Source organism: Prinia subflava, chromosome 7 (assembly GCF_021018805.1).
Source record: "Prinia subflava isolate CZ2003 ecotype Zambia chromosome 7, Cam_Psub_1.2, whole genome shotgun sequence".
NCBI classification, from domain to species: Eukaryota; Metazoa; Chordata; class Aves; order Passeriformes; family Cisticolidae; genus Prinia; species Prinia subflava.
This window is the reverse complement of record NC_086253.1, coordinates 9,105,297-9,124,978: the sequence shown is the minus strand read 5'-3', so window position 1 is coordinate 9,124,978 and position 19,682 is coordinate 9,105,297. Positions and strand designations below refer to the sequence as shown.

General features: G+C 37.6%; 1 protein-coding gene across 5 annotated transcripts in view; it reads right to left on the bottom strand.

The window, feature by feature from the left end:
• The window catches only part of RGS12 (regulator of G protein signaling 12), an 86,441-nt gene that overhangs the window by 24,969 nt on the left and 41,790 nt on the right, over positions 1 to 19,682 (bottom strand). For all 5 annotated transcript variants that reach the window (XM_063401547.1, XM_063401543.1, XM_063401544.1 and 2 more), the window contains 8 exons: positions 13,976 to 14,145; positions 10,836 to 10,928; positions 9,593 to 9,736; positions 6,388 to 6,567; positions 5,008 to 5,161; positions 3,728 to 3,804; positions 1,838 to 2,038; positions 978 to 1,051 (listed from right to left, as the gene is read on the bottom strand). In XM_063401547.1, coding sequence (XP_063257617.1) covers positions 978 to 1,051; positions 1,838 to 2,038; positions 3,728 to 3,804; positions 5,008 to 5,161; positions 6,388 to 6,567; positions 9,593 to 9,736; positions 10,836 to 10,928; positions 13,976 to 14,145 — 1,093 coding nt within the window. The remainder of the gene's footprint in view (positions 1 to 977; positions 1,052 to 1,837; positions 2,039 to 3,727; positions 3,805 to 5,007; positions 5,162 to 6,387; positions 6,568 to 9,592; positions 9,737 to 10,835; positions 10,929 to 13,975; positions 14,146 to 19,682) is intronic.

Genomic DNA, 19,682 nt, shown 5'->3' with positions numbered 1-19,682 from the left:
TTCGACTCTATTTGCTTACATAGCATCTACCCAGAGAAGGGAATAATGTAGAACATTTCTACATTTTAATTAACACACAAATAACATATGGTACTGCCTACTTAAAGTTCCTTTTTAACTTGGAGGCTCAACAAGCTTACACCTAATAAAAGACTGCTCAATCTCAATTTCAAAATTGAATATGTTATGCAGTATTTATTAACCTGAAGCACCTTTAAATAGAAACTAGCCCAGTTTCCTAAGGAAAAGTAATATAAAGCCAAAATCAGGAACGCCTGACAAAAAATAAAGTTTATTCACTCCAAAAGTCCAGGTTAGTAATGTGATACATTTTACTTCAATATTTTTTACTGAAATAATTACTTCATGAGTTTTTCACACCATTAGTTTGAATTCATTTTGGAAAAAAATACAAATGTTATTTTGAAAAAAACACACACTATCAAATATATTTCATAAAACTAAATATGTCATGTACAGCATTATATTATATACATACTAATAATTTAACATTGACTTGTTTAAGATTCAGGGTTCATCAGATGAATTTTATTTATACAATTAGTCTACTATAATTTTCCAGGTGGGCATATAATTACAGATATAACTAAATGGGAACATGTCATCAACAAATATATCCACTTAATTTTAAAACTAGAAGACTCACAGTTCAATTTCCAGATTGTTTTTGTGCTACTCCAACCTACCTAATATGTTTCTGATGTGGAAGGTCCCTCTGGACCCACAGATCTGTCCAATGCTTTCACAGCTGCCTCAGCTTGAGCATTTTGACATCATAATAATATTTAAATGTCCTTAAACTGGAACATTGGCATCAAAATCCCACTTGTATCTTAAGAAAGCCCCCTCCTGTTTCACTGCACAGGTAACTGGCAACATATCCTTTACTGCACTTACAAAAAGTAAAATGGAAAACAGGGAGGAAAAGGCCAGAGGAGAGATTTTTTGACTCTTACCGAAATAAAGTGCGTTTTTCTAAGCGCAGGTCCCGGGACTCCAGGATACTGCTGTCCTGGTGCAAAACCAGGGGCTACACAGCACATCAGGGACAAAAGGAGAGAGCAAAATAATTTTAAACTGTGTAAAAAAGAGCAGCTTTCCTGTTAAATCTTTTCAAGGTAACTCAGAATATTATTAATATAGGTTGCATGCACTCTCATGACTGTTCCTTTACAATATGGAACATTATTAAATTAAAAAGTGTTTTATTTTGGCTAGGTGTGAAACAATCACCAAAATTCAATTTCCACGGGAGTCAGCAGGTTATTCAGGAACTTGGTTTTGTAAAACAAACCTGGACTCCTCAACTTACATAAATTATATAGAATGATGCATTAGAAAACATGGCCAAGCTTTAAAAGAAAAATCCTATAACCATGAACATTCCTTGATTTTCGTCATTGTAATCATCTAGATGGATCAAAAGCAGGAATTTAAGAGAATAAATACTTCATGTCCGTATCTTTTCTTTGAACTGGAGATATTTCTGCTGGACTAAGAGCCATCACACACTGCACCATCCACACAGATTGTTGTCTTGGAAATTTTCCTCAATATTAAATCCCATACCTCATTTCTAGCATTAATACACCCCATTCATCTTTGAACTGAACGTCAGTATGCTTTTGGGCTTTAATGCAGTACCAGACATTGATTTTCTTTGTGGATAATTCAATTCTCCTTCAATAAACCAGCACTGCCAATGTAAAGCCATGGGCAGAGCAACGAGATAGGTGTCAGTATGGAGAGAACAGAACTCCTTATTTGTGAAACAGGGACCAAAATGCTTCCAAAAGAGCCCAGGAACCTGCAGTACCTTATCACCTCCAACGAGGAACAGGTCCACTGCAGCTATGTTGATGCCATGTTTCTCACAGACCCCAGAGAGCACCTCCTTGATGGAGAACCCGGATTTCACAGCCATTTTGCTGGATGAGCCATCAGGAAGGTTTACACAGCAGTACTTGGGGGATTTGTCCTTATCTGGTACAAACGCAGGCAGTCTTGAGGTGTCAGACTGGAGAGGAAAAAGAAATGTCAGTGCCCAACATGAAAATTAGGATATAAACTTTGGGTATAAACTTTCAGAGTGTGCACAGATCAAACCAAGCCAAGAACCACTTTCTACCATGCTTTAGAAATCCTTCCAAATACCACAAATATCTGATAAATTTAAATCCTGGGGGGAAAAAAATTAGATAAAGATGACAATACTGCACAAAACTAAATTTATTTCAAGAACAGATGAAGTTTTACACAATGAGTGTGTAAACCAGTTGCAAGATTTACTCAAGAACTCCTAAGTAAAAATTATAAAAGCAAATAAAATCTTATTAAGCATCCAAATAGTTAAATGTCTGTGCTCAATAATGTCCTGCTGATGTAAAAATTACCATTGCCACCCTTAAATGAATCAACATTTAAGTGAAATGCCTTTAAACATCAGGATTCTCAATCTTTCCACTCCAAATTTCCTGTTCTTTCAACATAACAGGAATTCTATGCACAAATACACCACAGAGAAATTAAAATTTTAAAATTATTTGCTTCATGACTATTAATTGTTTTTATTAAAGGAAATCAGAACTACAATGTTATGGGCTAGGCACTCACCTTTATTCTAGAGTAAGAGTAGAATAGTAATACTACTACTAAATCAAAGCATCTTTGAAAATTTAACAAAAAGCTCACATAGAACTTAAAAGGACACTAAAAAATATTGGGTTTAACAGCCTTTTAGGGTATCCGTCATGCTTTTTCTCTTTAACTTGGTGCTCCTCATTCAAATCACAGTAACTTTCTGACTTAAATCAGGTGGGAGTGGGAGAGAAACAAGGGGTTGTTGCCTTAGGGAGGCTTTGCATTTTCTATTTTTTATGACAAGACTTTTCTGCAACAAAAATAAACATGACTTCACCATGCTTGTTTCCCTTATCAATATTTTTAGCACAGATAAAATTACAGTTATTAGTTAATGGTTAATTACACAGAAACTAGTCTATTAGAGGGATATCAAAAGCACAAAAACACTTTAAAATTTCCTTTTTTTAGATTCTTTCTCCATGTCAAGATAAAGTATTACATCTATCTTTTATTAGTACTGTTTTAATTTGGCACCTCACTAGTTTTACACTGTGAAGGTAGAACTTGATGGTTAGAAATCACAGTGCTTCATTTGTTAATTTCGTAGAGTGACAAAGTGTTTGCAAGAAAATCCTCAGGTTTTTAGGACCAAGTTAAGTCATAATGCCAAGAACACACAACTTTAAAAGAAACAGACAGAGAAGAAGCACAACAGACACTGGCACAACAAAAATCAACCTAATGCAACTTGCATCCCCCTTATTGCATAGGCCAAGAGGAGGGAAAGCTTTAACTTGTGGTTGTTCAACACAGACTCTAAAACAATTGTTTTTAAAGAGCTACAGTCTTTAAAAGGAAAACTTTATCATATAGTGCCCAATGTTAAGACAGACAAGATGCAAAGCATATCCAAGGACAGAATAAGAAGTAATATGTGAATACAACCTCTATTGCACTTCTAACCCTCTAAAATTGCCTAATATTCCACCTTGTGCTCCAGATGTATCACCTAAAAACCCCTTCCCAAGGCACTACATCAAACAACCTCCATTCCCCTACTTAGCAAATCAGTAATTCAGATTTATCTGCTCCCCCCTGGTTCATTATAAGAGGCAGGCATTACCAGGTCGAGACTAGCAGTGGAGGACATGGAGCCTTGGGATTCCCGTCGGTATGACAATCCATTGGACTGAAAAGAATCTGTTGGGGCAAAGAACCAGCAGTCAGGAAAATAATTTTATTATTTATTATAATACAGACAACTATTTCGAATATTAGCTTGGTGGGTCACAATTTTTTCTGTTTTCATTAAAAGGAAGGATACCATCAAATCTTCATACAGTGCACAGAAGCATGGAAACCAAAGCAAGTTTTGGCCAAGTGTTTCTTGGTTATGTAATCCCTGAATAAACCCACTTTTTTTAATATTAAAAAAGAAAAAAATAATCTCTCTTTTAAAAAATATTAGCTTAGTTAAGTAGATTTAACAAGATTTCAATATTTTATCTTTAAAATTATTATACCCCTTCAGATTTTCTCAGCGGAGACAAATATTTTTAAATCTAAGACAATTACTAGTCATTTTCAGAAGGTTATGTCTCAGCAAATGCCTCTGCTGTCTTTTCACATATGAATATACTAAGAACACTCAAATTAGCAAAGGATCAAAGGTATCCTGTGGGTCTGGGCATTTACCAGAAGCAAAAACTACAGTATCAAATTTGGTGCTTCACTGAAATTTCTTCATTATTTTTAACTCAACAGAATAATTTACTGCAAAACTTTCATCTCCTCTAGAGGCCACATACAGGTGCTTTCATAAGGGAACTGTTCCTTAAACTCTCAAACACAATTAGGTAACAAAACAGCAGGTTACAAGGGCTTTCACACCTCTGACTTTCCTTTTCTCTTTTTAGTCAGGAAAGTGAAAACAGATGGTGACTGTTCAAAAGTGAACATACCTGTGTGCTACTGATAAAAGAAAGAAAAGTAGGATAACGCAGATGGAGGAATTTTTAACTAGCTGTAACTATAGCACTACTTGCTGTACTGCTCCTGGACTTTTCTGTGAAGATTTGAAATAATCATTTTATGAAACTAGTGGCTCTCTGCTTGAAAAAGCAATTACCAGCACACAGAAAGGCAGAATGAGCCAAAAAATAATTAAAAAAAAGTGTTGTGGAAGTCAGTAAAAACAAATTTAAATAGTGTCATATTTTCATCTATTTATTTGTACATCTTCCACAAAACTGCAGCAATAGTAGCCATGCTATGGCCCTCTGGCTTGACAGTTCTTTTCCTCTGTCACTCCCAAGAATGCACTTAGATATCAACTGATCATGGTGAGATTAGTCACACCTATTGCTGAAACAGCCTTGAAACAAAGTGGAATGTGATACTCACCGTTTGGATAATCACCATTTTCTCTTCTCTTCTGTGATTTTCCCAAACTCTTACTTCTTGACCATGAGAAGAACGTTCCCCTTTTTTTCTTCTCAGTGTCCTCCTCTCCTGACTCTTCATTTAAAGATCTTCCTGACTTGGACTTACCACTTAGCTATCACCAAAACACAATTAAATCACTGGTTGGATCACAGCTGTGAGTATATTGTTTAAAATAAACCTTCCCACACTTCTTCCTAAAACAAGAGTGTGATGGCCAGGTTAGCTGCCTCCTTTACCCCACGCACAAGAGTCTGTGCCAGCATTCCTTTCATCAGCAATCAAAAAATCAAAAAAAATCCTCACCAGTGGCAACAAAAAGAAATAGAGAGATGGAAATGTGCTGCTTGGTAGGGAGTAGAAAACAGTAGCTGGAAATGAGCCATGGAGAGCTCCAGCAAATATGAAAGAACTGTCCCCAGCTCACCAGTAATGCCTAAGTTAATGTGGAAAGGCCATTTGCCTGGCTTTTAAAACACTGAATTTCACTTTGGTATTTTTCCTAGGCTGGGCTTGAACATGAACAACTTTCAAAGACAATGACAAAGTACTGTTTAACATTTACAAGTAAAATCAAGTATTTATTAGAGCTGAAGAATACAAATGTCAGGAATGTTTGATATTAAACTAAACTGGCTTTTAACAAGCCAGTATTCTTGTTAGATTATTACAATATTCCTTGAAAAGCTACTTTTTAAAGGTTCCTAGTCATAAGAATACATAATGGCAGATGGGGTAATCTGTAGTGATTGACATGAAAAATGAAAAGTTATAATTTACCCATGCAGTTATGTAAAGCAATGGTGGTATTATCTACAAGAAGAAAAAATCAACCCTAAATAATGTCAGGGGATCAGTCAGTAAGACTATTGGTCTAATTTTTAAGCAACTGTACTTATTTAACACAGAATAATCTTCATTTAGTAGGAGCCAAGAAATTAAAAACTACCCTCTGCAAAAATGAGTTAGTTTAGGTTAAGCCTTTTCCAAAACTTCTGATAAAATGTCTCCTCTCGGCAAAGATTAATTTATCACATCTTAATTCCCATAATCAACCCAAAGGAACTTCTGAACTGGTGCATTAACAAAATAACCCTTAGTTTTTATTTTTACACATATTGTTAAATAATAATGAAGACTTAAAATTATATTCAGAAATTCAATATTTAGAAAACTGATTCAAAGGCAAGGATAAAAAAGTAAGTATATTCCTGAGTACATAAAAATTTTGCAATTGTAATTGCCAGCATCTCTAACCACACATTATCTTTGATTTTCTCAAGAACTTGAAAAGCATTATTTAAAAACACGGTTTTGAGATAACAACAATGCAAAGGTCACCTTTTTTGGTGTTGACATGTTGGACTTGTCTGAACTGACGCTGTGTTTGGAAGTGGGGCTGCTGGGAACACGCTGAGGATCAGGAAGAGGACGTCCTTCCACCTCAGCTAGGATGCACTCTTGGTAAAGGGGGGATTTCAGGAAGCGAGTATAGCTATCAAACTTCATCAAGTTAAATATCTGAAATTAAACCACAATGGACAATGGTTACACATATTTGAGTAACACAGCAAGAAGATGAAGCTTTGCAACAGGAAACTCCCACAAAATTTAGGACATCAGGCTGTAAACAGCACAGGTTGTATAGACCTGACTAAATACACTGCACCCATTTTAAAGTGAAACATGATTTAATCAATGCCCTTATTACAGGTTCAGAAAAAATGTTATGATTAGTGCAAAGTGCAAGCTGAGATGCTAATGGAGTCTTGACAACACCATCCTCTTTTACTGGGTTGATGCCATTCCATGTGGAGCATGTAGCAAGCTGGCCATTTAAAACATTTTAAAGGTTGTTACACTAGCACTGTGAGAGGATTAAGTTATACAGGTGTGCTTTAAGGTAGCTGTGAACAAGAAACGTTTATGTTCTAAAACACACTAATATGATATAACCACAATATGCAACAATACACAATGATACAAGATACACAAAGGTGATGTGAGAAGAAGCTGAGAGTCCTTACAGTATATAAAATGTTCACAGAAACAGAGAATCCTTTAGGCTGGAAAAGACCTCTGAGATCATCACATCCAGCCATTAACCCAGAACAGACAAGTGTTAACAGTAAACCACAGACATGTGCCCAATGATAAGGGAAAAACCCATCAGTATCTCTGGACAATTCAATAATCAAGGTGCTGTAGATCTTGAAAGAGAACAGTTTACATTAAATGACCAACATTTATCTTAAACCAGAGAGCAAGAAAGAAACTCTATACCAGACCTGAAGCAAATATCTGAGGCTGATTTAACCAAAGCTAAATTTATGAAAGTGAAAAAGGGCTTTTTCTTAAATGCTAGATAATGTTTAGACTTTTTGTTCCATTTTTGCAAACCTATTGTTTTAAGAGAATCCATACTTTTAGCTCTGTATCTTCTCCCTTGATTCAGCTGATCTAAAAAAAAAACAGTGTGAATGGCAACTTCTTTGGACGTGACAAAAAATTACAAACTTTTAACCTTTCTGGGCAGAGTCACGAGAGAGTAATTAATTTACCTTGAGCTGATTATCATCTGCCCTATGTTTCTAGCCCCATCCATGATTTCCTATATTTAGCATTATTATCATATTTACATATCTTAATGATTTCTGCTTATTTGGAAAAGGCTAGAAGGTGTTAGTTCTTGTTCTCACAAATGAGAAACGTATTTTTAAAGCATAATTTGAAATTTTCAGATAAACAAGAGTAGAAAAACACACATCCATTATGATGCATGAAGCACATGCTATATTATTCTTATTTTAGTAAGTTCAAGTGACCTACACTGTCCTCCATCCAGAAACACTGGAAATGCTTGTTCTTACTCAATTTACAGAAAAGAACAACATCCTAACTAGGTACTTTGGCTGCATCCACACTGCCATTACAACATCTAACAACAAGATCATGGAAAAATTTCTCAGGACATGGACAGAAAGCAACTTCCAGGGGTATTCCCAACAGGCAGTGCTTGAGAGAAACCAGCCTGGAAGTGTTTCCAAGGCCCTTTCCCACACACTTCAGCCTTACAGCATCACTCCTTATTGCCCAGCACCACGCTCACCCAACAACCACCACAGAGCAGCAGCCTTGCACGCTGTGGTCAGTGCTCAAATCTAAAAGATCTTGTGAAAGACCACAAATGCAGAGCTTTCTCTTTATTGAGGCTGTGTCACCACCACGAGCTGAACGTAGAGAGTCTGTGGGTGTGCTGCAGTAGCTACACAACCCACAGCTGTGTGTTCTCAAGGTGGTGCCATCCACCAAGACCACAAACTGACCTGCACAACCACTCGCTGAAGCCAAGAAATCAAGGGCCACCAAGCAGCTGATTCCCCAGCACTGACCTCAGCCAGAAAACACACCACCAGCACCTCAGACAAGCCCCAAGTCCTTCAGCATGAGTAACTCTCATCCTGCTTCCCTTCATTTTGGGGTCTGACTGAGGCAGTGACAATTTGAGATCAGCAGGTCAGGTACAGACAGGCCTTGTGGCGGGGACTGGACCCACAGCAGGACTTCTCAGGAGCATTTTCTCCTGCATTTTGAGCCCTCCAACTGAGGATACAGCATTTTCAAAGGGACACAACCTGCACCAGCCCTGCCACCTGACTCATCAGGACACCAGCAAACAAATGGGAGAGGATAAGGAGGAATTCAGGCATAGTCTCCACAACATCAGGATGACAAATGCATGAAAAAATGTCTGGGAAGGTGGTGACTGGTGATTCCCACGAAAGGCTCAGGCTTGGGAGGTGCATAAGGAGTAGCTATAATGCTGGAAGCTACCAGACCAGCAGCCAGAACTACCTCTCCATCTCCAGTTTGCAGGAGGAGGACACTACACCCAGCTGCTCAGATTGCCCAAAAGCATGTGGGTCTGAGATTGTGTCCTAGGACTGTGACCTGGTTCATTAAAGCTATGGCCCTGATTTCAAAATAATGATATCAAAATTACTTCTACTAATAAACTGGTAGGATGGAAGAGTCACCAAAGAGATGACTTAGGAAAAAAACCCTAGAAACTTAAATTCTACAGGAAATGTAAAGTGTATCCTGTTGTTGCATAACTGCTCTGATTATCAAAAATTATTTAAAATACATCCACTTCAGAGGTCTTCAGACTTCAACAGTTCTAAAATCTCTTTGCCTGACAGTAGTATTAAAGCATAAGAGAAGAACTCCTTTAATACACTATTTGTGTACTCAACTCTCCACTAAAGAAAAGAAAAGCAGCCAAATGCAAACACTCTATGCACTGGTGCTGCAACACATGGAATCATTTACTTGCACTGAACCCTCATCTCAATAATAGCACTTTTCAGATTACTTTTTAGTTAAATGACAATTTTCTCGACACATAACAGAAAAACAGTTAAGCAGCCTTTTTTCTATTCTTCTAACAGAGTCTAAAATATCTGGTATGTAAAACTATTTTTACAGATTATAAAGGAAAATATAACAGACATAAACATAGAGCATTTATGGTTACTATGGTTACCTGGAGTTGCTGTTCCTTGAACATATCTGGATGGGGAGAATTGAGAATATCATCTGCCAGCTGTGCCTGGCTGTCAATATTAACTGGGGTTGTAGCTTTGCTACACAAGAACTTACTGAAGATCTCCCGAGCCCTGTAAGAAAGCTACAGAAAAGAAATGCTAAATGTATGCTGGTTTTAAAACCATTCTTTTTAGCTAGGCATTTCTTACATTGATATATTCCACCCAAAAATAGATGGCCACTCCTAAATCTGTTATATATGCATTTTTCATATATCAGCTTTTGCCAGATTTAGGCACATAAATAGTGTTTTTCCTTTAAAATTACAAATATTCATCAAATATGTCTTAAATAGTAAAAATTGTCCTCCAAATAAAAATTAAAATAATCAAGCAGTGAAGCACAGCAGGTATTTTTTAAAAAGGAGAGTACATTTTTTAGATTTTAGACCTTTTACATAACAGTTACTATTTAAATACATCCTCTAAGATTTGATTTCTACAAGTGAGAAAAAGGTAAGTATATATATGAATATTAACAGTCAAAACCACTCATTTTTAACTTGTTTACTTTGAAACAACCACATCACAAAAGTAATGAAAAACCCACCAAGCTGAGCCCACAGCCCTTAAGGGTGGTGTTCAGAAAATACATTGTTTGAAGACAGAAAAAAGAAGAAGAAAAAACCTCATTAGTAGACAGACAAAAGAGTTGAGAGACTTGGAAGATGAAACTTCCACCACATAAACCTGACCAGATTTGGCTGTGGTGTAGACAGAAGGGTTGCCAACCTGTACAAAGTTCAAAATTCACCCAAACTGTCTAAGCAATGTAGGATTCCCTCAAAAAGATGGGACGATTATTCTCATAACTTGTGAACAAACATGAGAGCCCTACCCATTGAGCAGCAGATAATCTAAGTTATTTAGAAACACAGTCTTGGTTGGTGGAGGCAACTAGCTAAGAGTGTAAAAGGCCTCTCCTTGACATGTTCAACTAAATTGCTCTGCACTTCCATGCACTGCTGGCCATTTCCAACACCCAGGACACCTTTCCTCATTCTTACAGAGCTACCTCTGCACTTTAAACATATCCAACATCTTAAATTTAGGTCATCCCACCCTATTTTAGTGATGTCACAGTACACAGACCAAGCACAGCTCCATTAATTTTCATCATCTTGAAAGAGTAATAATTTTTGAAGAAGCAACACAAAGTACTGAAATACAACACTGACTTACCTCTTTTTTATCATGCGCAGGTACATGGTTAAAATATTCACAGGCCTGCCAAAATAAAATATTTTCTTCGCTAAATTCTTTCCGTAGAAATTCCTAGGGGAAAAATAAGCAAATAAATAAATGTCTCAAAGAAAAGTTACTTGTCAACTTAAACAACCTATTTATAATGCTTGGAAAGTTTGCATAAAGGTTAGTTTCAACCATCCAGTTTTCAACTAAAGTAAAAATCAATGTATGTCCAACACATACCTGATGTTTCCCCTCCTTCTTGATTCTTTTCAAATGTATATAACTGAGAAAAATGCATCAAGTTACAATCAAATCATTTGCAAGAACAAAGTTATGTCACGATAAGTAGTGCATAAAACTGGTGAATAAACTTTTAATAAAATTTTAAATAGTTTATAAACTAGATTTAAAGGTGACACTGGAAACTATCTTTAACTGCAGTTCTACTGATATAACAGAGTAGATGATTATCAAGAAGTGCCCATAATCAGTTCTGGGTTCATTACAGTGTCTTTTTGTATGACATGGCAACTACAAAAGAAAAATATTCTTTTATCACTGTTCCTGAGTTCAATGTGGTTTCATGGCTTCTCTTTGGAAAATGCTCACTGAGAGGAAAAAAAAAATCTTCCAGTACAACACACAATAATCAGGACATTTATATTACAGCATCCTAAAGTCCAAATGAACACTGGTACTGATTCAGTTGGAAAACACTACAAGCACAAAATGTCCTGTATTCAAATCAACATTCCCTCAGCATCTTAAAAGCATTTTAACCATCAGGGGAAAAATAAAGGTATATTAAAAAAATAACTTGATCCACCACAACCTTCACTCAATTGTCAAATGGGTTCCTTATCATACAAGGCAGCCTCAGAAAGCTGTGTAAAAAGAATCTCCACAGAAAGAAACTTCAGTTTGTTTATGCTTTTCAGATTTATATAGAGTTTAGGGAGTCCAGCTGTAAGAAAGCAAGTGAGATAAACTACAATACAGGGAATCTAAATGCCTAAGCAAGCTCTGAATTTGAAGTTCTTCAGACACATAAGCTGAGACCAAATGCATAGAAGACAATCCAGAGAGTAGTGAAGGGAACATTTCTGCACTTTACATGTAATTACATATTAAAAGAGAATCAAATGAGTGAGCAAGAACCGGAACACAACTGCCTACATCCCCCTTGGCACATTTCCTGTGGACTTAGACTCCATCTCTCTCTTGCTTCCTTGTGGCCACAGGATTCGGGCACAGTTGGTGTCCAGCTTCAGGAGGGCAGAGTGGTGCCCCAGCTGGGACATCAGGCAGCCAAGCAGTTGTCACCCGTGCCTGGGAGGCTGCAGAGGTTGGTCTGAACCCCTTGAAGGGGGAAACCTGCCCCAAACAGCTCTCTCACCTCCTGGCTGGCTGCTCGAAGCAGCAGCTATTATGCAAAGTGTGGGTATTTGCAAAACATGCAAAATGTCTCCTTCTTAGAGAGTAATTCCTGCTCTGTGACAAAGCTGTCCTCAGGAGAGGCAGATGGTGGATCCCAAATGCACCGAGACACTTGCTGTGAACCACGAATTAAATGCCTCAATGTTCCTGGACACTGGCAGCAATCTGTAACTGCAGTGTTATGGCAACCAGCTTAATAAATCTAAGCAATGGCTCTGGCCATCTCCTGGAGCCCCAAGAAAATGGTGGTGGGCACGATAAACTTTAACATTTCTTAGTTGTTTTTCAAAGTGGGTATTTCTTTGAGACACGCACTTTTGCAGTGTTTATAAAAAGAAGTTCTAATTGGAATAAAATGGAAGAGAAAAGCAAAACTTCCAGAATATCTGAGACTGACTTTTGCTGAAATGAAGTGTACCTTTAACCTTTTAATCTGAAAATTTATTAAAATTGTATGAGCTACTTTTTATGTTTATAATGTAAGTTTTGCTAAAAATTTAATGCAGCAATTTCCTAAGTGCACACAAGTTCACTGGAGCTTTACAAGTAATTACAACTAAGTCCACTGAACTTTCAGTAGCAGCCTCATGAACTACATCATTTTTCAGATGGACTCTGACATCAGAGCAGAATTGCAGTTTTTCTTCCAGCCTGACAAAAATCCTCATAATGAAAGCAGAAATGCTATTAACTCTCAGACTGCTCTGCTAAACCAAGGAAGATAATATCCAAGATGTATTATTTTGCTTTCCTCTTCTCTGTTTCCACAAATAGATGTTCACTATTAATGTGGGTTTTGAGTTCCCCCACCAGTTAACATGGAAGTCTGTTTATTAACCATTATGATCTCTTAATACTTTGTATCAAGTAAAAGTGTTTTCCTGAGTTACTGCAGATTGCAATAACCTACCTCTCCTATACCACAGGTTTCTTTACATTCTCATTGTGAAAATTACTTGGGCAGCACAAACTGTCCCTGTGTAACACACTCAGAATCAGCAACACACTCTCAGTGCAACAAAGCAAAATACATACCCTCAGTTTCCTTGCATGCAAAATAGAGATGATACCATTTACAACTTCTTAAATGTGCTGTGCAGAACAGTATTTATGTATTGCAAAGTATTTATGCTTTGCAAAGTATTTATGCTTTGAAATACTGAGCCTTACTCTTTCAAATTGCAGTTTTAGCCAGTGCTCTTAACAATCATAATTACTTCCAAAAAGTATTTCTAAAAACCTTTTGCAAGAAAATAAGCCACTCTATCACTGAAAAAATCTTCTATGTGGCTTCCAACATTTCAGGAGATAGATGTGAATAACGACCCATTCTTAGGGAACTACCAAAAGTACTTCCTTCTTCTTGTACAAAGGCTACAGACACAACAGAAAAACATTTTACAAAACAGGGAAGCATTCTAAAAGTTCCCAGACAAAGCAAATATAGCTTCCATTTTCACCTGAAACTTCTGCTATGCAGACATGTGTGACAATCTGAATATTATTGTGAACTCTTACTCAACTGTGAACCTGTGTAAACTCAGAAAGATGCTCAGATAACAACAGAGCATGAAGGAACTCCTGTCTCTTGTCCTGCGCAAGGAGAGTGTCAAGAAAAAAAAAAAGAATACAGGAAAATTACTACAGCAGTACCAGGTATTTTGGAAAGCCTTTAACTGTCCCTCAAAACTCACCGAAAAATATTTAACACCAACAGAATCCTGGAGAAGACGCTCAAAGGAAACAGCCCAGCTCGCAACTCTCCTCTCTCGCAGGCGCCGGCAGCTCTGCACGCTGGGAAGGCTGGCATTGCTGCTGAGGCTGTTCTCACTGATGCAGTCCTTCAACTCAGTGCTGTTCAGCTCTGCTCATAAAGGAAATTGAATCTGTCAATAAAGTGCCATTCACTTTTACTCTTCAGTATTGTTTATTTATCACACCTACTGCTCAAGCTCGCAGTGGTGCAGACTTCTAAATATCCCTCTCCGTTTTTATTAAGAGCTTCTCCATAGAAAAAAACACCCCAAATACCTCTCAAGTTTCTTCTGTTCCACTGCAAAAAAATTAAATGAGTGCCTTAACAGCAGTCCCCTGACAGAAGCAAAAGGCACAGGCCCAAAACAAATCCTTTTTTCTTGTTCCACAAAATAAAATACATTTTCCTCTTTATATTTCTCACACTGTGGGCAGACACCAGTCTGAAATGGACTGTGCTTCACAGGTACATTTTTATGATTTTCCTCAGTTAATCACTTAGACTAACTAAAGCAATGAGTAATTTCACCAAAAAAACTCTACTTTATATGATCTCCCAAGGTCTCCTTTCATGTTAGAAGTATTTGAAAGCACTTTGCATTTCCAAACTTCATGTTACAAAACATTACTGTTCCTCCCTGGAAGTAAGAGCTTTGAAAAAATGTACCATTCAAAAACAATTACAAGCATTGGAAAAGTTATAAAGATAGTTGCAAAGATAAGAAAAAAAATTTAAGAGTCCTGAAACTTCATTTTTAAATATATTCTTAGCTCAGAAATATTCAGTAAGATGTAACAGTAAATTGCTCTGAGTTTCTGTAAGCAAAACTATTTTTTAAGACAAAGATAAAACAAGTAAGATAAAGATACAGAATTAGATGAGGGAAGAACAAAATGTAACTTTGTATTTTCAACAATGATAATATTTAAGGACACTAGTAACAAATCGGGTATATAAATATTTTCTTCATCTAATCACCTTATTAATCAAAGCTAATTACAAATACTCAGCAAATACTGCCGAATTTTCTTACACAAATATTTATTCACTTTTTCCTTTAAAACATATGAAAGAGCATAACCAAATCAACTGTTAACTTCATTAGAGAATACCTGTCACCACAGTGAAACTATTGTGAAAGAAGTTAATGTGAATCTGAAGGGAATGATATCTAATTTTATTATGTGAAGTATTTTGCTCTAACTCTGCAGGTGGATATGTTCTATTTTACAGTGCAGGATATAAATAGACACCCACTTCTTGATAGATCTCGAGCAGTTTCAGATACTGCCTCACTCCTGGGGGGTTCAATCCCCAGCATTCTCCAGTGATGAATGATGAGAATTTCCTTTTGGGCAAAGTCAGAAAGGCAAACCCATCCCACATACCAAACCCCTGAAACCTACTTGGCTGACAGAGAGAAATTAGGGAGCAGCCACAGCAAGTGCTCAGCTCTGGATCCTGGAGTCACAGTGCCTCAGGACCCAGAGGGATGGGGAAGGGGCAGGCACAGCACTCATCAGCCAGTCAGCATCACCTCCCTCCCCCCGTGGCAAGCATTCCACTTCCCCATGGCAGCAGGGAGACCAAACTGCAATTACAGCCTCCAGTGTTTGCACCCGTGGGTAACTGCTAACTACCTTTAATTGCTGAATTCCTGCTTCCCCAGCTCCTCAGAGTTACACTCCTCTGAAATTCACTGGGTTCTCCCCACTCTGGAGATCCCATGAAAACAAATGAACCAAAATAAGACTCTATTTCCAACATGCAAAGAGCTACTGGCACAGGTCCTCCAGTGTGTTAACACAGTATTAAGGAATTACTCATTCCCTGTAAACTGTTTCTGTTCTGGTAGATTCAATTTAGGTAATTCAGACTTTTTCAAAAAGAACTATTTTAATTTATACTTAACCCTGGCACAGCTTTAGTTTCCCTTAATGAAAAGATGCAGTTGGTTTGCTTTTAAAATCTGTAGAGCTTTTTGCTGTGGTACCTGTCAGACTGAAAAGAATACAGAAAAGGTTGTTTGCCAGAAAAGGCTTGGTTAATTCTGGTTTCTTTTACCACCCAGACCATCAGTTGCAATTAAAACAGTTACAGCCTAGTGCAGATATACCATTTAAAACTGGAGAAAAAGAAAGTCAGATGGAAGGAAAATCACCTCCCTGACTCTAACATTAGTACTCAATTCATCCAAATCACACTTAAATGAAGACTGTATAAGGCATAACTCCTGCTGCACTCCTCTTGCAGAGGAATGTTTCCAATGTAAGACTGCAGCATCAGGTTTCCTGACTCTCACAGCTCATGCATTCCTAGGTACACGCAGCCCACCTTGGAAAGCAGGAATGGAGAAACTTTCCAGCCAGGTCAAATATTTCATCTAATGAGCCCTCTGTGATGATCATCAGAGGAAACACAGAGCCCTGACTCCCACCCCCAAATGTTCTCACCACAGGGCTGTTGTGCAAAGTGGGCTCCTCCTCCTCGTAAAGTATTTTGAAAAAGAAAAGGAGCAACTGGGAATCTCAGGGTGCCAGAGGAGTTTAACGTGAAAAGTCTCCACTCTGCATGGACAAATGGACTCCAGCAGTGCTGACAAGTTTCCAAATGCCTGCCTTCCTTTGCCATCACTGGTGGAAGCACCAAATCACCTTGTATTACTTGTGAAACGAGGATCCTTGCTCAAACATTTCAAACCCCAGGGATCTAACTTTACTTTTGTTCTGCTTGATAGCAACCATACCTAGTGAGGAAAAACTACTTGGAGTGCAAGATCATTCAGTTTCCATTATTATCTTTTGGAAATACAGAACTGATACAGAATGGGATCTAAAAAAATCCCAAAACCCAGTATTTTGCACTTTTTGTGTTTACATATTCCATTGATGGTCTTGGTTTTATTTATTTTACAAAAACAGTATTATATAAGAAAATACAGGCATTTAATCAACTAAATCTTGAAAGTATTCAGGATAAGATAGCTTACAAAGTTGTGGTTTAGATAATATAAAGCCATAAGCCTGATTACAATAAATGAAGGCTCTTTTGTATGCATTTGTATGTATTTTGTATACATTTTTCAGACTACAAATACTTCTTACTGCTGTGAGAAGCTAAGCAGATTCCTCGTAATCATCGGAACGCGTACAATCATATAATCAAGATATTCTAGTTAATCACTAAATACATTACCTGGATAAAGCTGATAAGAACCACTGTGGTGCCACTTAATCAAATACTTCAAGCCCTTCACTGAAAGCCATCCTTCTGAATCCATACCAAGCTCAGCTGCAAGGTCCCGGAAGCCATTGGGTGTCGATTAGTCTGACTGTCCAGCACATTGTGTTCCTCTGCAATTTTGGGATGAGGGAAGCTAACACATTTCCCCACAGCAATTCCTGGGAGCCTCTAACACCATTCTAAACAAATCGATTCCTTACCCTCGTGGCTTCAAGCAGAGGGAAGCAATAGTATACTTAAGACAAAGCATTATAAAATGCTACATAAATAATTTAAAGAAAAGACCTTTTGCCACTGCTGCTAAAGGAACTTGAATTATTTATGCTACACTGGAATACAGCTACAGTGAGCAGACACCCCCAGCAGAACTGGCAAATAAGTCATATACCTGTTAGAAGAAATAATCTATCTGTATTTATAATGTAAAAAGCATAAACAGAGTGTTTTGCTTTATTTTGCACTTCATTGTGAATTTTTTGCCTTACCTTCTTCAGTTACTTTTTAAAATACAGTTTTACATTATTTATTACTGCAAACATCAGATTCCTTTCAGGCAGGTCTTTAGGAACACTTTTCCTTATGAAAATCCTTTCCAAGTGATGAACACTAAAAGCAAAAAATCAGCAGAAACTACAGCAAAGTAGTATCTCAGGAAAAAATACGTGCATATACTGCCTGTTAGGCTGAAGTCTTTGGAAATAACAGACTTCAGCTTTGTGGAACTGATCTCTGCAGGGACTAGCAGGTAGAACTGACTCAGACACTCTCACCAGCTCTGTCTGGGAGATGAATGATGATGGCGCTTCTGTTAAAGATCCTTTGACCTTAAGGTTTTCCCTTTCTAAAGTGCCTTCCAGGTATAAATAGCCCAGTCAGGCATTAGCTGGGGCCGATTGATCATCCCTGTGACAATTCAGATGGCACAGCCTGCGTGCTGTGTACACACTCGCGCTGCCCCCGCTGCCAGCAGCAGGGGACAGTCCCCGAGGAGGGAAGGAAGAGAAACCTGCTAATTGCAGGTCGCTGTAGTAACAGCAAATGGTGCCAGCTACTCCTAGAGCAGAGGTGCTGCAGATGAGTGGATCTACAGCATGATCTTGCAGCTAAGCATTATTACAGTTTGTATTCTGATTGTCTGCAATTCATTACACAAATCAATTATGGTTGAGAGCTGCCACTGGTCAGCACGTCTGGAAACAACACTAATTTACACTTAGCTCTCTTGCAATGCCCAAGTGCAGAGTTTTGGCTGATCAGAACACCCCAGCCTTGCACAAGCTGCAATGTAAAATATAAAATAAACACAACAAAGGGTAGATGGTTTCCAGAGCCAGGCTGTAACATAATAAAAGCCATATGACATAAATCTTCATTGAATTTGGAAAGAAAATGTACGAAGAACTGCAGAACTCCCACCATACTGAAGAGATGCATTTAAACACATAATTGCTTTTTACAAATTAATTTTCTTCCCAAAATAAAGCTTAACAACAGTACTTATAGTATCTAGTTATATGTACAAATACTAACATTAATTAATAATACCAAGCAGAAGAGAAGGTCCTGGAGAGATCTTAGAGCACCTTCCAGTATCTAAAGGGGACTACAAGAGAGCTAGAGAGGGACTTCTGGCAAGGGCAGACAAAGGGTAATGGTTTTAGATTAGATATAAGAAATTTAGATTAGATATAAGAAATTCTTCACTCTGACAGCGATGATAACACTGGAACAGGTTTCCCAGAGAAACTGTGGATGTCCCATCCCTGGAAGTGTCAAGGCTGGGTTGGATGGCAGCTGGGTTGGAACAAGTTCACCTTTACAGCCCCTTCCAACCCAAATCTTTCTCTGATTTTGTGATGATAGAGATTTAGTCTAGGAAGGGAACTATGCAGTGCTGTAGTAATGGTTACCCTGGTAAAAATTTCCCTAAACTAGACATACCCTAAAATGTCTAAGTCTGTGGATTTATTTGTGTATTAGTGAGATTAAGGAAAACAAAAAATTTCAGTGCTGTGCCATACTCAACAAATGTAAATACTAGAAAATGTAATTCTCACATGAATCAGAATTCTTACTCAATGCAGCTCGAAATGAATTAGGAATTTATTTAATTTCACTTTTTCTGGTTACAGTCTTTCTGGCTCCTATTTTTCCAACCCACTATCTGGGTATTTAAGCATTGATTCAATATTATTCAATATAGTTCAACCACTACTTTCTACGCAAATTATACCCCTTCTTAAGTAGCATTTAACAATGGAGAGCTCATGTTAAAATCTGAACTAGCTAAAAAAATAGGGAATACAACTCAGCAGAAAATTGTACATAACTTCTTGGGGTTTTTTTCACCTCTGTGACCTTACATGGCCCTTAGATTTCACGAGTTCAAAAAACTGTGTAGA